General features: G+C 41.5%; 1 protein-coding gene across 11 annotated transcripts in view; it reads left to right on the top strand.

Annotated features, from left to right (window-relative positions):
* LOC114444299 (muscleblind-like protein 1) overlaps positions 1–23,336 on the top strand; it is a 57,301-nt gene that overhangs the window by 13,705 nt on the left and 20,260 nt on the right. For all 11 annotated transcript variants that reach the window (XM_028418740.1, XM_028418741.1, XM_028418746.1 and 8 more), the window contains exon 2: positions 3,465–4,503. In XM_028418740.1, the coding sequence (XP_028274541.1) occupies positions 4,330–4,503 (174 nt within the window). In that variant the 5' untranslated portion in view covers positions 3,465–4,329. The remainder of the gene's footprint in view (positions 1–3,464; positions 4,504–23,336) is intronic.

Below are 23,336 nucleotides of genomic sequence, written 5' to 3'. Positions count from 1 at the left end.
GATATGTCACAACTATGTGAGATTAGGTAGATGAATGTGGAACAATAGTTTCAGTAAGTTATTTGATTTGCCTCAAATTTCGGTATAGCTGATGGATCAAGTCTCAACAGCACATTTTGTTTCATCCTCTTTAGCAATGGTTAGCATGTACCTTCCCCAAAGGTGGTGAGCAACAAATTGTACACGTGAGTTTTGCAGCTGCATGCTAAAGCTGCCACCAAAGCAGTACATTAACTAATTGTGTTGGTGCTGTTGGTGGCATCCTGCTTTGCCCCTAAGGTGAGAAAGAATGGAGGGAAGTAAATGTTGTATAATACAAGAGCTTAGGCAATCAGAGCCACTTCCTTTAATTTTAAAAAGAGATCTAACTGAAGATATGTATTTCTGTTAGAACAGTTTCAACATGGGCCATTTGAGGAACTTATTGCCATATTTTCAGCGCCATAGGTTTGTGTGTCTGTGTGTGTGAGAGAGACAGAATGAGTCTTAACACTCAGCAGGGCGAGTTCTCAGGGCTAAATGTAATGTGTAAATAGTGTTTTTCCTGGAGAGTTGTCATAGGCATGAAAGAAATCCAGAGTTCGGCCAAACAAGGGCCACCATTTTAGCAACCGGATTAGCACAAGATCAGATGGCTTTCTTTAAACGAGGAGATACATGAACCCTGGTGACACTGTCGGCATTACACTCTGCTTTGTGCAGACCACATGTCAACAGCTGAAGCTGGTCAGGAATGAAACAAAATGTTTAGCCAATATTCTATTGTGTATACCTTTATGTAGTCTCTCTCCCTCTCTTCCTCTCCATCTCTCTGTCTCTCTGTATGTGTGTGTGTTTTGGGGAATTGGGGCGTTTGTGGATGCATGATATTCTCCGGCCTTCTCCACCCCCCTCTCCTCCTCAGCTTATTACTTTGGCTAGTTGATCTGACGGTGTTATAATATCTTCTGCCTCTGGCTATGGGAAATGGCCACATGCATTATTCACCATGCTGAGATGCTTATTGATGACTCGTTTATTTATATATTTCCTCAATCCAAAGTCATTTCTCACATTTGTAACCCTTTTTTGATTCCCTGTTTTGAGTCTCGTCTTGTCACCCTCTTTTGTATAGAATACATAGATCAGGATATTAAAGCTGTATAAGGAAAAACCGCAGAAGACATCCTGTGAAAGAACTATGTCGCTGCCCAAGCAGTGAAGGGCAAGTTTGTTTAATCTAATTTGTGCACAATCTCCAGCTGTTTGCTTCCCTTTCACTCATGCAGTCCCTGTAAATGGGGCATATTCTCTTTTATGTCAGAGCATGCTAGAACTTGTTATTTATTACATTTTTGTTCACATTTTTTTCTCTCTGCCTACACCCATGACCTCTGGAGCAGCAATAGCAGTGCTGTGGTCAGCCTAGTTTCTGACCAAAAATGGATCATTTGGGGGTGAACGTTTGTGGTTTGGCTATTTTTTGTTGCTGTTATAGCTCAAACCTCAACACACATTCATACCAAAGGGGCCTCTTTGCTGTTCTGGTGTGTATATATATATATATATATATATATATATATATATATATATATATATATATATATATATATATATATATATATATATATATATATATAGATATATATAGATATATAGAGCATAGATCTATCTGCCTATATTTAAATATGATACATATCACCTGGGCTTCAGGGTTGCAATACAGGAAAAGGCTACAAGACAGAGGCGAGGTCAGGAAGTTAGTAAGAACAAGATGCAGAAGACTAATTTTGCCACTCCATATTTAATGCACTGGTCTGTTCTATATATTCTTCTGACCACAGCCATTCTGCCAGATACAGCGGACTGCCCTGGCCTCTTGCTGGTGTCCACACACACACACAAACAGAGACTGGAAAAGTAGTTCACCACAGTGACTGGCCCAAATAGGAGAAGAGAGCGTGACACATAAGCAATCAATGTTTGACCAAGGGTTATTTTTTTACTGACTTTTTCCTTCCGCTCTCACTTTCCTTCTCTTTTTTGTCTTTTTTTAATGAAAGCACCATTTTTATGCCTGTACTTCCACTTTTCACCTCATTGTTGTACATCATAAAATGATCAGTCTGTTGATGTTCAAGTGTTCTGGCATGATACACACAGTGTAAATTACTTGTGTTACATACCTTCTGTCAACCTTTGGTGTTGATTTATGGTTGCTTTGAGTTTCTATGATACAATGCTACAGCACAGAAAAAAGTAACCCTGTCTCTGTTGTGTGCAGTTGCATCAAGAGTTCATGTTCATTGTCACCCTTACGCATGGAAGCAGAAGTGTCGTCAGTACTGCTACTGTAGAGTGCACTTTGGTGTTGTTTCTGTCAGTCATGCACCTCCCAATTTTCGTAACCACACAGCACAGCTGGTGCGTATAAAAAGGAAAAGGCACAAGTCTTCTAGCAGGTTCGTCTCCACAGGCATCTGTACAAACCATCAGTGTAGGAGCGCAGGGATTCCCACACGGCACTGAACTTATGAAGAAGATGCTGCTATTATGTTTGCAGTTGAATCATGCACACCCCTCTTCTACTGATTTCTCAGTGGTGTAGACTGTATCTGCAAAATGAATGAAAAGGTTGTGGCACTGTGTTGACATCACTTTGGATGTAAAATGATGTGAAATGCGACAAGCATGATAGTGACTTCTTACAGTTAACTTGATGCTCCATCCATTTCAACAGAGCTGTGTGATTGCTAATCAGAAACCGATACAAATACACAACCCAAGTTACCAAGGTTGGTGTATCCCACCAGCACCTCTTCACACAAACTCAACACTATCTGTCACATACACAACTTGTTTTGCCTGTTGTGTATGTGGTAGATTGGGAGATGTTTGACGAGAAAGGTGTAGAGGATTTGGTGGGAGGGCAGTCAGAGTGTGCTTGTGAGAGTACAATTAGTACTAGTAAGTCTTTGTCCTTCTTTCATAGTGACCACATGACACTGGGACCATTTAGACGAAGGCAGATTGATAATTCATGAATGAAATTTGATAGTCAAAAGCCCTTTGAAGTGATGGTTTTCATTTTATTGGTAATTTTGTTTTTACTTGTTGTCCATTATCTTCTTTTTTAATGAGTCTTAATGAGTATTATTATACATTTAATAATTACCACAAACACATGCATGCACATAATTCTTCCCACTTTCTCTTTTTCTCATTTGATCTCTCTGTCTTCTTCACTGTCTTCCTTTGAAATAAATTGTCTGTGCCTGAATGCCTGAGCATTACTGTTAGCAATATGGTGTTTGATTTTCCAGCTGAGAGCCTGGTAGTCTCTGTGAGGGCTTCTCTCAGAGAGGTTGTACAATGAATCCAATTGTGTGTGTGTGTGTGTGTGTGTGTGTGTATTGTATTAACCTTGTATTTGTGAGTATGTTAATCCCTGTTCCATTGACACTCTTCCCTCCTTCCCTCCACAGAGAGAAGTGCCTTCATTCGCTGACCCCCGTGGCTGTTTGGCTCTACTGAAGCCGCCTGCGCCACCGTGCCTGTCCATGTCTGCCGGAGCTGCCAGCCACACCAGGAGCACCAGGACTGCCATGACTGCCAACCTCATCCGCTGAGGCTGTCTGCACACCACTGACACCTCCCTCCTTCCCTCCATCTCCTCCCTCTGTTTGCCAGCCAGGCCTCTTTCCATCTATGCCATTCAACCCTCCTGTGTGGAAGTCAACCACTTCTCCCTTCTCTGCTGACAGAGCCTGATACCGAAGACACACAGCTTTTATCCGCTCCTGTGAGTGGAAGAAGATTGTCTCTTTGCTGTCCCCTCCACCGGCCTCTTCCTTCTCCTCCTTCTTCTCCTCCTTTCTTTTTTCCTCCAGCCCGGCATCTTTTCATCATGGGCCAGCTCGATCGATAATGTGTTTTGCCATTCGTCTCATCTGACAGTTCATCCGAGGAGCAAGCACGGAGACAGAGAGAGAGAGAGAGAGAGAGAAGTGGTGTGTGCATGTGTGTCTTTGAAAGGGAGAGATTACAAAGCAAACCTCTGTGGCCGTCACCACCCTTGGCCCTGGGTGACAGGCGCTGAAGGATTCCCATTTGAGCCACAAACAGACCTCTAGGATGGGCCTCAGGTGGTAGTCGAGTCCAAGGCCTTACAGGCTTCACTTCAGATTCAGACCGTGGGGACAAAACCTCTAAAGCCTGGCTCCTTCCCATGTCCTTTACTTATTCTTACTCATCATTTGTCCCTGAGTTATTAAAAACATACGGACACAAGCATAACTGCATTTGCTGGATATCTGCTCGTCTTAATCGACTCCTCCTGCCTGGTTTGAAATGGCGGTGAATGTGACACCGATCCGGGACACGAAGTGGCTGACATTAGAGGTTTGTCGGGAATTTCAGAGAGGAACTTGTTCACGGCCGGACAGTGAGTGCAAGTTCGCCCACCCTGCCAAGAGCTGTCAAGTGGAAAATGGCAAAGTCATCGCCTGTTTTGACTCACTCAAGGTGAGTATGACAAACACCTGTGATGTTCATTCATCACTGCCCTGTTTTCTTTTTTTCTTTTTTTTTTTCTTGTAGCAGCGCTGAGATTTAAAAATACATTTGAGCTCTGTGAGCTTGTTTGAGCTCACAGAAACATGCGTTTGGTGATTCAGGCATTAGTGCAGAATTGATCAGGGCCTTGTTTCTGGAAGACAATCGGTTGTAAACTGGAAGGAAATAGCAGCAGATTTGCTGTTGAGTTTCTTGCGAGTACCCTGAGGTTAAGCCTTGGTGAGGCATATCTGTATAAACACTTTTACAAGTGTGCATGTGTGTCTTAGTAAGCTGAGATGAGTCCGTAATCGCATTAACATCTGTGAATCAGACTCAGAGTTTCCTTCACAGGCACATAACTTTCTTGCAGGACTGTCGGTTGGCACGTTGTGAAAGAGTCATCACGTCAACTGGCTGAACGGGAAATATAGAAGTAGGACAGCATACTGTGTATTTCACGTCTGTATGTGAGTCTGTGAGTGTATGTCTGCGAGTGTTATTTTGAGGTCATGCAGCATGGTGGGGTGTTCTCAGAAGGCTCTGTAATTTACTGTCTATTTTTGCCCTGGCACTGAGACAACACACTCCCACTATGCAGCTCCTCTCTCAGAGACAGGGGAAAGAAAAGTCAAATAGCAGAAAGGTTGGAAAAGGGGGAGGAAAAATTGGATGGACTGGGCTGACGAGTTGTGAAGAAAATTTATAAATACAGTGTGTATTACATTGCAGAGTGCTGGATATTAAGAATAATTTATCTGAGCCTCAAAAGCACACTTGATTAGAATGTGTCTGGTCTCTATAGACTGTTAGTTTTTATTAAATCTTTCATAATAATTCATGGCGCGGTTTATTTTATTCTCAGCAGTCATTTATGCTGCAGTTTGTCAACAACCGTGTCTATTATAAAATCTGTTTATGTGCTACTAAACAGTTTTGCTCAATAAGTTTTGACAGCGACATGCAGAGAGCCACTTGAATTAAATGTACTTGATGTTTTTTGCCAGTCAGCAACATTCTCATACCGCACAGATGTGGAAGTGAAGTAGTAAATGTAATGCAGACAGAGCACAGGAAGTTTGTTCTGATATCATTAAAAACTATGGCTTTGTCACCAACCTGTCTACATGGGGGACTATAGTGATGGTCAGTAGCAGTGCTGGTGACCAGGCTTGCTCTGATAGTTTCCTCTCAGCTCTGGCTGTAGAGAAGCCTCCTTTAAAATGGCAGCCTTTTTGTTCTCGGTGTTGTCCTCCATTCCTCATTATGCTGCAAGTCGAGTATAGATTGTGCACAGCACTTTGGTCACTCTGATTCGATGTCACAATGACCCAAAAGCATGCAGACTTAGATGCATCTGCAGAAATCCAATTTGGATGTTAGACCACTTCTAAATGGGGCTTGGATCCAATCAATCACAGGTACAAATCTGTATATGCCAACAAAAGATGAAATGGATTTGTGGTAGTGGTCAGTATACTGTATGCTAAAATACAAAGATACAATATAGTTCAGCTGGAGCTGAATCATTTTTATGACGGCACTAATTGAAAATTAACTCTGAAACTATTTATTTTGCAAGTCAGACATGATCAACTAATTGTCTGTCAGAGGTCATACTGCAAGTAACACATGTGATTTACGCTCCACAGTTGTGGCCACCCGTGCATCTACTGATCACTCACCAGCAACAGTGTAGTGGAGGGAAAGCCAAAGATAAATAAGGGCCTTCTGTGATATTTTGTATTATATATCAAGATAATTACACGAACACATGCAGACCGCTGTCTCATTATTTCAGTTTTTGTAAATGGGCAGTGATATCAGTGAAGTCAGTCTGGGTGTTTTGGCTCAAGTGGGCACACTGATTCTAGATCTTAGTCTGTCTACTGTGTTGTGCACATGTCCTGTAATTTGTCTCCTATCTGATTGGCAGGCAGGGTGTTATTCAGTGTAACTGGAGACCAGAACTGGAAGTCAGTCAAGCAGTCCAGGCTGCAGCTTACCTTGGTTTATACCTAGGGGTGGATTTCTTGTTAAGCCAGGCACTGTGTTATTACAGTTATGGGCTGTTTGGTTGAGGTTCGCATGGCTTGGGTGGGTTTGGTTGGTACAGGTAAGACAGGAATGGATAAGTGAGAAGGGGGGGGGGTGCTGGGGCAATGCATGGATCATGAAAACAGACAGGCAGACTGAGCTGAAGAGGGCAAGAGCAGGCGCAGCGGGGAATGTGCGAGGAAGCATAGCACTATGCACACAGCCCTACCCTGCTCTTAGTGCCAGGGCATTCCACAGTCTACCTCCCTTCCCTGCCTCCATGACAGAATGATAGATCTGCTTTATCTGCAGATGAATTCATAACACATAGCTAGGCATGGGGAGAGGGGCAAAAGGGATAAAGGAAGGACAGGCAGTAGGATGTGGAGAGAAAAAAGTAAAGGGGTAAAGGGATGGATGGTGGTAAACGTGCCTTCCTACTCCTGGACAATTTGTCATACCTCCCCCTCTTCAGTGCTTTTGAAATTGCAGCAAGGAAGGAAGGGAGGGCAGGAGCTGGAGAAATAAAAATGCATAGCACTCTCTCACGTTTTCCACCTTTTTATTCAAATAACTAAGGTTTATTAAATACACCACGTTATGTTATTTTATTTTCAAGCTGCTGCTTTGTGTAGTCGCACCAGTGTCTCTCTCTTCTTCCCTTTCATAAACTTCATTCAGCCATTCAGCGATGTCTAAAAAAAGGTGTCTGTCAGTGGTGATTGTTGTGGAAAGTTCCATTTGTTGGATGGTGTTGCAGAGGATGGTGCGATAGAGGCAGACAGGAAATGACTCAGAGGCAGAGGGCCTGTAGGATTGACTGATATTACAGAGAGACTGACCCTCTCAGCTCCGAAGCACAAAAGAAAGAAAGAAAGAAAAGACGTGAAGAATCTGTGTAGGTATACAACAACTTCTAAATTATTTCACATAGTGCTCATTGACAGCTGCAAGCAATGCTGCTAAAAATAGCTTTATAGAACTGAATCAACATCCTCTGCATTACCACACAGTAGCGTAACAGCAGCTTTCACCAAACTTAGAGCCTAAAACAGCGTTCTTACGAGTTGCAGACAAATGAAAATGACAGTAGAAGTCAAAGTCTATTTGAAGTGATCAGGGATTACGTAGTCCCCTTGTGGTTGTGTGCATGATTGTGAAGCAGTCTGTAATTTTACTGTCGCTTTACTCTTGTTTTCACTCGACACTTGGTTATGAAGTAGAACTACACAATTTTGATTCCACAAGACAAACCCGTCCCAACAACAACAAGCTTCTCTGCCATTTTCTTGGGAGCCATTGGGATGAGTCCTGCCCAGACCGGGGCATTTCCGATGCAAATGCAAAAATCTACTAAACACTGATTATTTCATTGTTTGTATTGTTGTGTCTCACCTTACAAATGTTCATGACAACATTTTGGCCTTAAACATCAGTTAAATCTCTCTTTTGCGATGTTGTGATCGCAACTATGAACGCATATTCAACTATTCCCCGTGAATTCTGCACGGCTTTGCAAATTTGACCAATCCCCATTGTTAACCCTTTCTGCTTCAGCTCCCTGACCACATTCAGGGAGCAGAGCTATGTTGCTCGTGGTTAACCCCCGTCATACACAGTAGAAGTTTAGTGAAGATGAGAGCACTTATCCTTCTTTGCAAGACTGCAGCTTTATTGTCTTTTCCTCCGCACTGTACATTCAATTCTTGCCGCTAACAAAACAAACTGCCACACTCATGCATGCCTCTCTTATAACACCGTCAACTCCCACAAGTCTTCCAGCTACACATCAGCAAATTAACTTCCTTACTTCCTTGTTACGTTAAGAACATGCAGCAAACATGCCATGTGTGATACAAATGTATCACATCTTCCCACAAAAATAAAGCCGCAACAATCTCAAAAAAACGCCCACGAAATCCTGGAGGGACTGAAAGAAAGACATAGCTTGACTTTGTATCTACTTGCAAAAACTCTTGCAACTTCTAAAACTATCAAACCTCAGATAAAGAATTTTCAAACAATCAACTTTGAAGTTGTTAGAAAATACTTAGAAAGGAATAAAGAGGTGGAAAATACATGTTCTTTTGGCTCCTTCTGAAGGAATTCAGAAGCTTGTTGCTGTTAACCAGTGGGAACAAAGCCGGTCTCTCACTGCAAGTGAATAAAACACAGATCTGGGGTTATTCAGGCTGAGGAAGTACAATAAACTCACCCTTGTGCTGTGATGGGAAACAGGTGAGAGTGAGCCAAAAAAGCCACAGGGTCTCCACTTTGGCATGACACACTGGCTGCTGATGACCATGCTGAAATTACCCGACAGCAGCTTGGTTTCCTCAGTCACATTTCTATTAATATTACTATCAGCTTCTGATACTTTTCTCTGAAATATTGGAATCCAGTGTAACTGTCAGAAGGCAGCCGTTCTCTATGAGAAGATTAGAACTGGCGTCTCACGCCTAAAGGGGCCAAGTGTTTAATATCTGCGTCTGAAGACAAATCATACAGAAATTTCACTACTGGAAATAAAGAAGGATTAGATAGGTGGGGGTTTTATTGTGGTTTGGGGGAATAGTTCTACAAATCTCTACAAAGATATCTGTTCTTGTACTGACTATATTTATGCCCTAAACATAGTTTGTTACTTACATACAGTCTAACAAGCCCACTGAGGAATTTACCCATGTAGTTGTTTTCACAGAATACAACATTACACCAAAATCTACAAAGCAGTAATGAATACAAATTAGCAGTAATTACTTCATGTAAGGGCAATTTTCTGTGACAAAGGCTGCATTAAAAAGGCTGTATATACTGTGTATGTTTTCTCCCCTAGTCATGTCAATCAGAAGCAGCAATAAGAGAATTAGGCTACACGAAAGGATAAAAAGCCATTTATTAATATTGCTGGTATGTTGAAGCATATCCTCCACCCTCCATAATCAAGACTCCCCCCCCCCCCCCAAAACAAAAAATAAAAAAATAAATTAGCACATTTTACATTAATCTAATTTTAACCTTTTCCTGTTTCTATTCAGTAATTTATTATGTTCTAATGTAATTTATTTTATTTATAGTGTGTTTTATCGAGTTTAACATCATAATACAAAGTCCCCGTATATATGTATATTAAAAAATACTGTAGGTTTGCATGTGTATTTTATTGAAATGCTAGGAAATAATAAAAGAGATTGAGAATATATTAGAATATATAGAATATATTAGACCACAGGGACCCTCTGCAGCCTCTCTGTGCCACCTGAAGTGGTCCGGAAAGCTGTTATTTGTTTATGCAATAATTGTGTAGCATTAATTGAATTAAGAGTACAGTTTGCCACATTCTCTGTAATCTGTGATTATTTTTTTCAGTGTTGGCTTATGTTTCTGGTTCATTGGTAACAATTAACTGTTATGAGTGTTTTTTTTGCTAATTTTTCTGTAAGACTGCAGAGGCTTTGATTCCGTCTCTCTGTGCTGAGCCAAAGAAGCTCTGTGTTTATAGAGCCAATGGTTTGATTTCATTTGACTGGCTCATTGTCAGAAAAAGTATGGTTGTCGGAGCTAAAAAGCAAAACACAAGCCAAGGCCAAACCAGACAAAGAGAAAGTTCAACAAACACTCTTTGCAGCTGAAGCAGTGAAAGTCTTTGGTCTCAAGTTTTCTGATCCATGTGGGGTCTCTAGACTATTATTAACCCAGGACTTATTTATATTTGGTAATCCAGGGGTGTTCATTTCACACACAGTCAACCAGAGGTGATTTAAAGTTCCCAAGAAACAGCAAGTTGAGTGCTATTCCACATGTTTCCCTTTAAAACAAGCAGCCACCTATGGGTGATGTCATAAATGCATTCAACGTACAAAAATACAAAATGAGCGTATGTCCTTGAGTGCAGGGTGAGTCATCAGGTTTTTTTTTAATTGTTGTTCAAGAAATGACATGACAGGTGAAATACGAGGTGAAAGATTTAAATGTTTCTTCCTCACCATTCAGCCAAAGTTACTTCCACCGGCCGGGTTGAGTTCAGTCTATAAATGAATCATTGGTCTATAAACTTGGAGCTGTGTGTGTACAGTATATTAGAGGGGGTCATTGTGCATCACATTATGGAGACTTTGCCTGTGTTTCCATATGTCCTTCAGAACTCATGTTACTGCAATAACAGCGACTACACCTTTCACAATTATTGTGATGCTTAGGCCTGTCGATGAGCAATAAATCAATTAATCGCATGATAAATTAAAATGAGCTCGATAATGTTGCAGCCGCCATAATTTACATTTGCATGCTTGTTTGTTTTCCTCGTCTCTGTCTCTCTCTCTACATGAGAGACTGGTCGACTTCACTCCGGTTCACCGGTCTGTTAAATGTTCTTTAGAAATGAAAGTTTATTGATCTATTAAAAAGGGTATACTGGCATTATTATGTCATTATGTTTATATCAGTCGAAAATGGTTTCAAAACAACAATATTATTGTTTATCGCAATTATTTCTGGGACAATTTATTGCCCGGCAGGCCTATAGTGATGCTATAATCCATAATCACTTTAAACAGCCTGTAGTATACACAGAATAAGGCTGTAGTCAGTAACTTCTTGATAATATTTTGCATAATAAACACACAAGCCTCCCAGATGTGAAATTCACTTTGACATACCTGCTAGGTGACACATTATCGGAGAGGCACATTGTTATACAAAAACATACATTGTTTTTATTCTTGTTTGAAATTCCCCCAAGTGCTGAAATAATTCATGAAAGACTGAAAGAAAAACAAGACTGCAGCTCATTACCACATAAACCACACTGACGCTTTAATATGAGCTGTAAAACCACAGAGTGCTGTTCAGTTTGTACTATAGATACATACATGCACTCCCTCTCATACAGGAGGGGGCATATAGTGACCTACATACAGTGTACAGGATACTTCAGAGTCCTTGAAAAGACAAAACATGTAAGGCATGAGACACAGAGAGAGAGAGAGAGGAGGACAGGAGAATAGGAGAGGCAGTATATATTGAGATGAGAGCCTGGCAGAAAACACAAGTATCGGTGTGTGTGTGTTTGTGTGTGTGTGTGTGTGTCTGGTGCACAGAGGGATGCGGTACATTGGATAAGAACTCTTTGAAAAGGAAACGTACTCCAACAGTGTTAATCTGCTCAGTATCTGTATTCCACTGTCATGCTCTCCGCTCTCATCCTCTCCTCTCATTACCTCTGTTAATCTGCCTCTACTCAACCCATCCTCCACCCCCCCACCCCCACCCCTTCCTTCTCCTCCTCTCTTGTCTTCTTTTTTTTTTTCTCCATCTTCCAGGCATCCCAGACACTTTCATATCATTTCACAGGCAGGATTTTTTATCTTTTATCACTTCTCATCATGTTTTCCTTTCTTTTCTTTTCTTTTTGTTGAGTGATTTGTTTGTCTCTCTCTTCCTTTCCTTCTCTCTGGCAACAGTGTCTGAGCAGTCTTCTTCTCTAATTTCAAAACATAGTTTGTTCCTAACATTTTGGGTGTTCTCATATTAAGCCTAGTGTAAAAATGATCCAATATTTTGCCAATTCCAAAACCTCAACTCTTAATTACTGCAATTACTCATCTCATACCAGTTCTGTCCTTTCTCCAAATTAAGCTACCCTTAAAAAGTGCAAATAAATGTAACTGTGAAATCTTAACCAGAGCAGAGCATAGTGCCCTATGAGTAACTTTACCATACAAATTACAAATACACAGTTAATAAACAGATCATTAACGTCCTTATAGGCAACTCTTGCCCAGCAGCAGTCATTGTAATGGAGGAATGTTTTTCCCTCACAGCTTATATAACTTCATTCAGAGAGAGGTGACATGACCAACGTCTGCAGCTGATCCATCAGCTGAACAAATGTAATGCTAATTCAACATTACAGTAAGCCTAAAGAAAGCACGGGTAGACTGGACTTACTTTAAAGTCAGTCTGCACACTGAAGTGTACTTACATTAGTGGCACCATGAAGTTGGTCTGATGTTTCATTGTTCTGCTGCTGTAAGTCACTGTGTCATCATCTGACCACCTTGTGATAGTTTCTTGCTGGCTGAATCTGATTCATTTTAAGGTTGATTCAAGTGTTTGCTGTTGTTTTACTTGTAATAAAACTGCTATTCTGCACATTTTCTAATACAATCTTGTAAGGCTCTGCGCAGACAGGGTGGTCAGTCTTTTCATGACACATTGGAGGACCAAAAAGAGGAACTCTGTTGCATTTCATCTGAAGCGTTTGAGCGTTTTCAGCTTGTGACTTCATCTGATGCACCTTTTAATTTTAGTTGAGTGTAATTTTCTGCATATTAGTGTGAACATACCCTAAGAGTTATTGTCCAAGAGAGGCTTGGAAGCATTGTTGGTAAATGTGGGTGCTCTTCTTCCTCAACACCATGAAGATCCATTTTTAGAATACATTTTTTGGTCTAACAGAACAGGATATACTATATCTGATTTGTCAGCCTACACAGGACAGTACGAAAAGAGTTTTTTTTATTAGCACGTTGCTATGAAGTTAGCAGTGAACACATAGCCAGCAGCTATTAACTTTGTCTGACTCTATATTCATGAGCGAGTCCTCCCTTGAAACGTCTCCTCTAAATGTCTCTCTGTCCTCAGAGAGGCCACCAATTCTACATCCATCTGTGGATACGCTGCATCAGCATACACACACACACACACACACACATCCATCTTTAAACATGCTGCATCAGCATGGAGACATGATACAACAACACCAGAGCCAAAATACATACAAGGGCATTCAGGAATAGCCTCCCACCACATGCAAACCTCCCTCTCTCACCTCATGGCACCTTTTATTCTTTAACTGTTTCATCTTAATTTTGCTCTCCACATATGAATCTCCCTCCAACTCCTCAGTTTTCTAGCACTGTGTGTGTGTTTTCTTACTGAGGGTCCTGGATGTTTTTGGAGGTAATATCAGCATCTCTGCATGCTGAGTCGTGATGTCCCATTGCTATTGCTGCTCCTGCTGCTACTGCTGTTGTGAACAGAATATCTAATCAGTTATGGCCTGATCCATTCCTTTTAGCGCACCCCCCCCCCAATCTGTCTCCACGTTCACTGATCACCTCCCCTCTGCCTTCTATTTGCCTCTTTCATCTCACCTCTTGTGACTCCTTTTAAAGCACGCCGTTTGTAATTCTTTGAGGGTGATGCAGTAAAACAAACATTTAAATTAGACTGCGGACAAGTGAGGTGTATGGGGGCGGGGGGTGAAGTAAATGGAGAGTGTGAGCAACAGAACAGTAATTCACCCCAGGACAGAGAGTCAGCTGCCAACTTGTTTTCCAGCTTTTGTGGTACGGCAGCAGTGGAACGCCATCTCCTCTTTCCTCCATCCGTTACTGGCTCTGTGCTGTTCATCTGATCTCAGGACTTTAGTCTCAGTCACCCTTCTGAAGTGTAATCATTCACTTTCAACCTCGGACACACAAATCAAACCAAGCAGTGATCTCAATACAGAAGCAAGAGTCCTGTAACGCCATGAGTATTCACCTCAGGTAGGTAATCACGCCAGAGTGGCTTTGGTGCCTGGTTAATGGCATTGCAGGCTAACACAGACAGGAAGTTGGAAGCTGAGCTAGTCTCTCACTGCTGTGTCATTGGACTTTTTGACTTCATTATGCATGCGGGTTTCATTATGGAATTCATCGCACAATAGCTCTCAAATCACAGTGTAATGGAATATATAAATAAAAAAGCATTTGTGTGATCAAAGTGGAGACGTTTGGATGACTGTTTGGGCTGACATGGTGGTGCTGTGGTTCACTCTTTACCCAGCAAAGCAAGAGGATTCTCATGAGATTCATATGAGCCTAAACCACAGGTTGCCCAGGCCAAAAAGTGAAGATAGTTGATCCATTCACTTCAACCAATCACCTTCCTGCTCTGTGCAGTTTGCTGCCTCTGTTGTGTATTATTATTACATAATTGATAATAATTATATTATTATATGTAATAATAATTACATATTACATATATTATTATTACATGGTGCAAAACGGTCAAGTGACATAATAACATAAGCCTCAGTGTCCTCAGCTACACATTTCACACACCCATCACTGCATACAATCCTTTACAAAATGGGTTGACTTTCTCAAATTAAGTTAACACACAACTTTTAAGTAACTTTGAAATTCATCCGGAGTTGCATTTTTCCTCTTGTGGCAAGACAAATAATAAAGCTAGCGACAGGTTTATCATTAGAGGCTTCTAAACACCAACAAGGTTAATGAAAAATGCTCGCAGATGTACTATTAGTAATCCAGCAAGTCCAACTTGATTAATACAGCCGAATAAAAAAGCTAATATTTATACTTAGCTGCTTACATATTTCACAGCACATATTAAACAGAATCTGTGTAATATGAATGTTAGGTTTGTAATTTGTTTAGGAGCTGCAAACATTTATTTCTGCCAAAAGACCTACTATTCCCGAAGGAGTGCGGTAAACAAGGTTCGACCGGGTAAGATGTTTGTGACTGTCATCAGCACTGTTTGTTTTATTTTATTTATGTATTTATTTATTTTTACCCCTGCAGTTATAAGCATGCATTTATGAATTTATTCATTGCCCCATCACTCACTCCTTTAATTAGAAAATAATCAGAGTTGGATGAGAGCTTCATTAAATCTCATCCTTGAGAGCCATCAGCCACAAACACAGGAGTGGGATATTTATCACACTTATGAAAAGAACTCAGATACCCCCTCTCTCTCTCTCTTTTTGTTTCCTTTGCTCTGAGATAGAACATTGGATGGGAGGACAGAACCAGCAGAATTAGAGGAATGATCAAGTGATGAAGCCAACACCAAAAAAAATGTTTTTAATGGAAGAGAATAGTGAGAGAGTGGGAGGGAAGTACAGAAAGAGAACGGGTGAGGAAAGAAGGAGATGAAAAAGGAGAGAGAGATCATTATAGAAGTGCTAATTAACAGAAACCACACTGTTTAGCAGCACTTTGTCTCCATGAAATATTGATCCGTCATGACCATTATGGAGCGGATGTTTTCTGCTGCTTTCAGCGTGGGCTTCCACTTTCCCTCTGTTTCTAACTTCAAAAGCTAATTCATCAACTCTGACTCACCTGCAGAAGAAACACAGCAAACTGTAAGATAACCAAATGAGCCAGTTGTTCCAAAACGTCTGCATCTATTATCGCATCATCGTGGCATGAAATGTTACAAGACCTGCAGAGACGGACAGGCGGCAGAGAGGAATAAGAGGCTGTGCAGCAATGAAATGAAGTGAAAAAGAGTGGAAAAGTGATGGATGGGTGCATGGAAATCAAACAGTGTAACATGGACAGTGATGGACAGATTGAGAGGAAGGAACTGCAGATAGATGGAGTATGGATGGAGGGAAAGTAATAACAGAGAACGAGAGCGTGGAAGTGAGCGGGAGTCGTGTCATTCATCTGTTCGCTGTGCGCAAGATTGAAGAATGCCTGTAATATCCCTTTATTGTTATAGTGCATGTTGCAGGGCTTGCTGTTGGACATCGTGATCCTTCAAAAGGCTTTAACTGGATTACAGCCATATCAGGCTCAGCCATCAGAAGGGCTACAGCAGCTGTGTTGTGTTGGGTCTGCTGAGAGCTCCCTGTCTGTCACCGAAGCGTCTATCACTGCAGCCGGCAGACCGGGCTCACAAAATATGTGATCCTAACCACATCTAGTTTGCAGTCAGGTTCCTCTTTGTCATGCAAATGACATGTTGTAAGCTTCTGTTCACTTTTAGCGCACTGACATCTGCCATTTCTGTGTTTTAATTCAGTAATACCTTAGTGACTACAGTAGATGTGTGGCTGCAGCACCTCTGGGAACAGATGAGTCCATTGTGAGAGAGGCTTAGACAAGGTGATCACCTTGCTCGCTGTTTCCCCGCTCTTTGCTGAAGTGGTACAAGCCGACTTTGATCAATGTGGATCGATGTGGATGAGTGTGCAGCCGGAAGGCGCTGCGTGGAGAGGGAGGGGGGCAATGGCCCTCTGCTCTCTGTGTTTGTCTGTGTGTGTGTGTATGTGTGTGGGAGGGAATTAAGACACATTGTGTCATGCTTTTCTACATGATATATTGTGCTAACAAAATATATCCTTAGACCTTTAAATGATTCTGCCTCTCTGTCTTTCACTTTGGCTCTCCTGTTTGTCTTTATGGAGACAAAAAACAAAAGTGGCACAGTCTGATTAATGGTCCCATGCAGCGGTGAAGAAAAATGATATTCAACTGTTGGGTATCTTCATCATGAAAACAAAAGTAAATTAAGACCTTCAAAGATGCTTTTACAAAAGATTCATTACAGGCTGTGCTCGGTATGAAATGATACACGCTCAAAACAAATATGTTAAAGTCAAGTAAATCAATCAAGGTTTTAGGCTCACAAGTAAATACCAGACTTTCTAGACATAGTGTATTTTTATTTTTTTAAACCTGATTTGTCAGTCTGTGCATAGAATATATTAAAGCAGCTTTTAATTCTGTGTAGGGATGTGTAATGTTCAACTCCTTGTGGCTGCCAATGCCAAAATTGATACAGACAACAGCACACATTTCTAAAGTGACTTTCACTTATCAAATTGGGTATTAGCTTGTAGGGATGACTTGATGATGTCATGTTTTAAGTATCCACTGAGACTCAGGGCCTGCTCTGCTAAAGGGGACAGGCTTGTGATGACACAGGTATGAGCAAAACCTGCTGCCTGTGGTGACATTCCTGTCATGACATTCTGATAACAGGGATGATGATAGAAGCAACTGGAGATGGAGTATGGTGAAAAGTGTAGGAAGCACCCCAAAAGGTTCTCTATGCTCTAGATAAAAAGAAAAAGGTGTATTCAGAGGATTAAAAGGACTAAAGTTCTGCATTGCAGCTTTAAGTTTGGTTTCAAATTGTTTTCTTTTCTGCTGTTGTCCTTATCATTGCCATCAGTGTGAGGATGCTACGTGCTGCTGCTATATGCTCCCATAACGTGGCCTTCTAAAGAAGAAGCTGTTCAGGCAGCAATGGAGAAACATTTGGGCTATTTCCCTCCTTATATGTGTGTGTGTGTATCCTTGTGTGTGTGTGTGTGCTTGCGGTGGGTGTATCATCACTCTATGGAGTAATGAATGCTAATCCTCTCTTATCTGCTTTAACCTCAAGGCAATGACACTAGCTGCTGATGCCAGTACAGTGACACCCTTTGTTGGAGGAGAACTGTGTGTGTGTGAATGAAAATGTGCCACACATGCACGTAAGAAGAGATGTCTCTACTCCACTCTACGCATTTGACAACTTTCTCTCAGTTTTTCTCGCTGTTTTTGGGTGAAGCTCCAGGGTGTGGTCTCGTGATTATCTGCCACGTCCCCCTCATGACTCATCAGAAGTAGAATAGAACATTCCAGCCCTCTGACTCTGCTGCATCTGATCCTGAACTGTTTCAAGGGCAAAAAGAAAAAAAAATATAGTCATATGATACTAAATCCTTTCTCAGGTCATTACACAAAGACAGCACATTAACAATTTGTGTGCTATTACGTGGCTGTGTCTGTTGTTTATGTCCACAAATGCAGTTTTCACTGTAGCTGAGGGCAGCCGCCCGCCTGTTGCTAACAGCATCTTTTGTTTTCACTTTGCAGCCACTTTGTGTCGCTGCTAAAGATCACAGCACAAAGCGAAGGCAGCTGCCAGTCTTTGTCAAAAAGCATCTTTTGTTTATTCACAAGGACAACTTCATATTTTTTCTTTCCCACACTCCTCTGACTTTCTCCCGTCTTCAAATAGAGACACAAGCAAACAATTTAAAAATAATCTCTTTTGCCCACCTCTTGATGAACACATAATGACAATGGCTGTGAAGCAATTTAAGAAAAGCATGAGCGCAAGATATGAAAAAAGGAGGGGTGCGGGGGGTCGGGGGGGGGGGGGGTGTTTAGATGTAAAAAAGGAAAGAGGTCTATTCCTAGCTGCCAGCGAGGCCCATATATCTGCAGGATGAGCGTTACAAAGATGGGCAGAAAATAATTAGGCCTAAAAGCTGTTGAATCCTGTGTGCCTGTTCACCAGTCGTCCATTAAGACTGTTTTAATGGGCTTGCTCTCTGCCTGCCTTCTTGGCAAAGTGAATGGGAGATAAAACTGAATTAGACTAAACTCTCCAGATTGTGTATAGAGAATGCTTAGTCGAGAGTGAAGGACAGAGGAAAAGATGGACGGATAGAGGATGGAGAAAGAGGGTTAATTGAAAGAGAAATAGAGAAGAAGGGCCAGATCTCAGGGGTTATGGGATGTCTCCCTCTACATCACTATCTATATGTGTGAGTGTGTGTGTGTGTGTGTGTGTGTGTGTGTGTACTAGTAACTGTGTGTGAGTTTGTCTGAGGGGAGATAGTGTTGTAGACCTAATGAGAACAAAACTAATTAGAGACTTTGCCTTGCACAACTCCACAATGTCGTTCCCTCTGGAGCCCGGACAACACTTGCCACCTATATCACAGCCTCGAGAGAGAGAGAGAGAGAGAGAGAGAGAGAGAGACTGCAGAGACTGCAGAGACTTTTTCATTTGAACCGTTCATCCTCCATTTAAAGCAGATTTTACAAGCAAAGGGAAAATGAAAAAGTCTTGGCTGTGTAACTGCAGCCAGGTCAGTGAAAGGAGTGTCGAAAGAACGCTCCCCTGCTGACGTTGACATTATATTTTATCCATTTTTTTTGTCATCATTACTCTTCAAATGCAAAAGCCGACTTCCCTGACAGTGAGGATGTTCACTTTCAGAGCAGTCAGCAACACATATGTCTGATCCTGATTTGTACAGCCACAAGGGAGGATCTTACGATCACCTGATATCAAGTACAGGCCTACATGCTGTGGCCCAATTCCAGTGTCTGCCCTGATGTTCACCCCGAGTCCTCAAGCTGTCAGGGCTGACTGACTGTGAAATAAGTCAGTAATGAACACCGACTGTCAGTGAGGTGACATTCGACAATAGTGATGACACTTCCAGTTTTGTTTTTCCAGATTATTTGTGTGGTGCTGGGAGAACTCCAGCCTTGACACACACTTTCCACGCACAATTAGTTGTAAATTGTTTTAAAGGTAAAATTGTTTTAATTATGTGCTCGCAGTCAATGTGAATGTATCTATAGTTCATCATTTCTGCAAAGGTTCTTGTTCACCCTCTGCATCACACACAGAGCCCCATAGACTTTGCTTGGCTCCATCAATGGGGCATCAACTTTGCTTTGTTTGTCAGTTTTTCAAAGTTAACTGCACGTCCTGTGCTACAAGGATGGAGCCTTCATTCTCAAGTTATCCCTCTCTGAAGCCATTTTTGACACCAGGCAGGGACCTTCCCAGTGTCTACCACTCAAATCTAGAATAAAAAAGTTTAAGATGTTGGTAAGTTTTTACCAAAATAAACCCACTGGTTGCACATGTGTGATATTTGACACCAGCTTCATTTAAAGCTCAAGTCTCTGACTTCTCTGGTACATAATTGTCTACATGGTAGAAGACAACACCCGACTTTCATCTGTGACTTTTTTCTCCAAGCCGTTTTGTACCTCTCCCATAACCTGTGATAGAAATGGTGTTTTAACATCATATTTTATGCAGCGGCAGGTTTGTAGCCATTTGCTGCTCCTTTGTTGACACTTCAGCAGCTCTTTTCACCAAGCGGGAGACGTTCTCTCCATCTGTATCTGTCATAGAGTTACAGCTGGGAGGTTGTCGTGAATGCTTTCTCTAACTCACACATAATTACATTCTAAACAGAACATTACTTATGGAGCAGTGCACCCTCCTGCACTCAGACACTTGTTTTGATCACACAGGTGACATCAATTAAAGTCTGTGGGTGGGGGGGTTAATGCTTTGCAGGGAGGTAAAGAGCTGAGCTGAGTGTAGGCTACACATCTACTAACATGTAAAGATGCACAATCACAATTGCAGCTGACAGAAATAGATAGGGAGTGAACTTTTCATTTTACAACCACTTGTCCTGGACAATGTATCAGGAGCATTCACACAGCTGGGCCTGACGCCAAAAGTATCAGATCTTGACTTCAAGTGAGATCTTAAAAATGAATTGAAAGGAAAACAATAAGATGTTAGTGGTAGCCCGTATATACTGTCATATTAGCAATAATACATTACGGCAGATTCATGACCAGCTGTGCAAATCGACTAGTAGTCACAGATCATTTATTTTTCATCACTGATAGTGACAATAAACTTGTAATAAACACACATCAAGAATCACTTAACATGGACTACTTGAGCCGGAATTTCAGCCATGTATAACACAAACCCACAACGGTTTAGCTCAACAGTAGCAGAGTGCTGTCATTAGCCATGATGGCTAATGATTTTGCCCCATCATTAGCTTCCTGTGGTAACGATTTCGTACCCGCACCCACCCAAAACATGCTAACCCTCTGCCAGGCTAAGTAGTGCTACTGGGAGCTGTAATTGGTGTTTTGGCTAATTGAGCACTGCAGCTAAAAGCATTGTGCGTCATTCATGACGTAGAGGAGATTTACTTTCTGGAGCAGCAGCATTCTGTGGGAGCTCGCTGGAGCTTCTGCTATATGTGTTGTGTCACCTCCGTCTATCATTGTCTGCAAGTCTTCTGTCCACGTATCTATCTTTGTCGATGTCTCAAAGGCTTATCTCTCTGCCCAGTTAAATGAGATTTTAAGGTCATTAACTGATCCAGGCTATTATACTAATGCACCAGGGGTGTTCCAGATTTGATAAATGATTGGAAAGAGATAATGAGACTTATACAGACATCTAGTTAAGCATGGCACAAAGGGAGAAGGAGAGGACGTGGGATGTTTTTCTTTGTCTCTGAAAAACATGTTTGTCATCAGGTTTACTTCCTAACATTTTGCCAGACAAGCCAGTGGTTCACAGCTGGAGTGGATTGCTTAATAAAAATGTTGTATTAGTGTCTGTGTGTATGTGTGTGTTTGGTCCGTCTGGCAGCACTCTCAGTCCTCAGACAGGCCGTTCTTTGTGCCGTGTCTGATGTCATAATTTGTCTGACGTGTGCTTGCCAACAGGAACCTTTGGTCAAAAAAGCACATGCCCGTGTGTGTGTGTGTGTGTGTGTGTGTATACGCGTGCTTGTGTATTCACATCACGGCACTCTTCCAGACGGCGCTTTCTTGATTGATGGTTGTCTTTGGGAACAGGAGGGAGAGGCAGTACCGTTGGGATAGAATTAATAATGCACAGAGGTTTGGGACGCTGGCTGTCCAGACTTTAGCTCTACAGTTGTCACACTGGTCACGGTGTTCACTGTGCAGCAGCAGCAGCAGCAGCTCAGACTCAGTGAGAGCAGGGTGGAAGAATGCGGAAAAGATCAGAGGCTGTTGGATTATGTGTGGTTAAGTTAGAATGAGGCATTCTGGATGGGTAGATTAAAAGATCATTTAGAATCAATGGGTGATTACGGGAGTGAACATGTAGAAGGGCTTGGTGCAAAGCAACGTGCCAGTCAATCCTTTGGAGGATGTAGATATATGCCAGGAAAGACGCTGCACAGACCGCTTTGATTAATATTAATAGGAAAAGCACACTCCACATCTGTGTCTGTCTCACTCCCTCTTTCTGTTTTGGAAACTCTCTCTCTCTCTCTCTCAGACAGTCTCCTGTTTTTGTCTTTTCCTCTGAACGAGAAGAATTATTCCACAGGTTTTATTCTCTGTGATTCAGAGAGCTACCAAAGTACAACAGCCAATAAGTATGAGTGATGCTATGAAGCTTTGACCATGTTGTCCCCTGCACACAGACACACAAAGTGAAGCAGAGACTGCATACACACAGAGCTTTGAACAACATCTAGCTGTAAGTGTACTGTAGGTGATGTCATAATTAACAGTAATGTGTATTTGGAGGTCCTTTAATCAACAAAGAGAAAAAAAATCTCCACAGTTCAGCACTGAATGCATTTTGGGGAACAGGTACACTACTACTAGAAGGTGGAGCTGGTGAGATTCTCAAGGACACTGTGCATAATGGTTTTTGACTTCTCAGGGTAGCTGCGCCCCTGAAGAATAGCCTGCTTTATCATTTCTCTTATTCAAAATAATCTAAATTCACCAGTAGAAGGTTTGCGGTAAGGTAATGTGTCAAGTGCGAAGTCACGTTAAATCATTTTTCTACAATCATTTTGAATCCGGTTCTCGCCTCCCGATCAGCATTAGAAAGAATGCAGCAGGCAGGAACACTGGCTTTTATTTAGATTTATTTTTATTTTTTTTACTGCTTTACAGTAATGATACAAAAAATAATAGATATTGAAGGTTTAATATATCATCTGTTAGGACTCTGTCTGTTTGGACAGCCTTGCTGATGTAACCTTGTCATAGACAGCTGTGTAAAGTTGATTACAACCATATTGTTGTTGAAGTCATAAACAGTCACATCTTTGGTGCTGAAAATGCAGCAAAAATGCCGCAGTGGTAATTGAAGTAACTCAAGGTCAGAGTGTACAGTATAGTGTGTCTGGGTATTCCATCCAACTGATGTTGCTTTATTCTTCCTCTCCAAATGTGACTAACATGCATCAATACCTGTTTGCCATCCACTAGTGTTTGTCACATTACCCTAAAAAGTAATAATAGAATGTGTGTGTATGTGTTTGTCCAGAAGCTGAACTAGTGTTGAAAGATACCTGGTTTAATGAGGCCAAGGTGATTTATAAGTGCAGAATACTCTATTCC

The sequence above is a fragment of the Parambassis ranga genome, chromosome 13 (assembly GCF_900634625.1).
Source record: "Parambassis ranga chromosome 13, fParRan2.1, whole genome shotgun sequence".
Lineage (NCBI taxonomy): Eukaryota > Metazoa > Chordata > Actinopteri > Ambassidae > Parambassis > Parambassis ranga.
The sequence above is the reverse complement of the archived record's forward strand: the minus strand, read 5'-3'. Positions and strand labels throughout refer to the sequence as shown.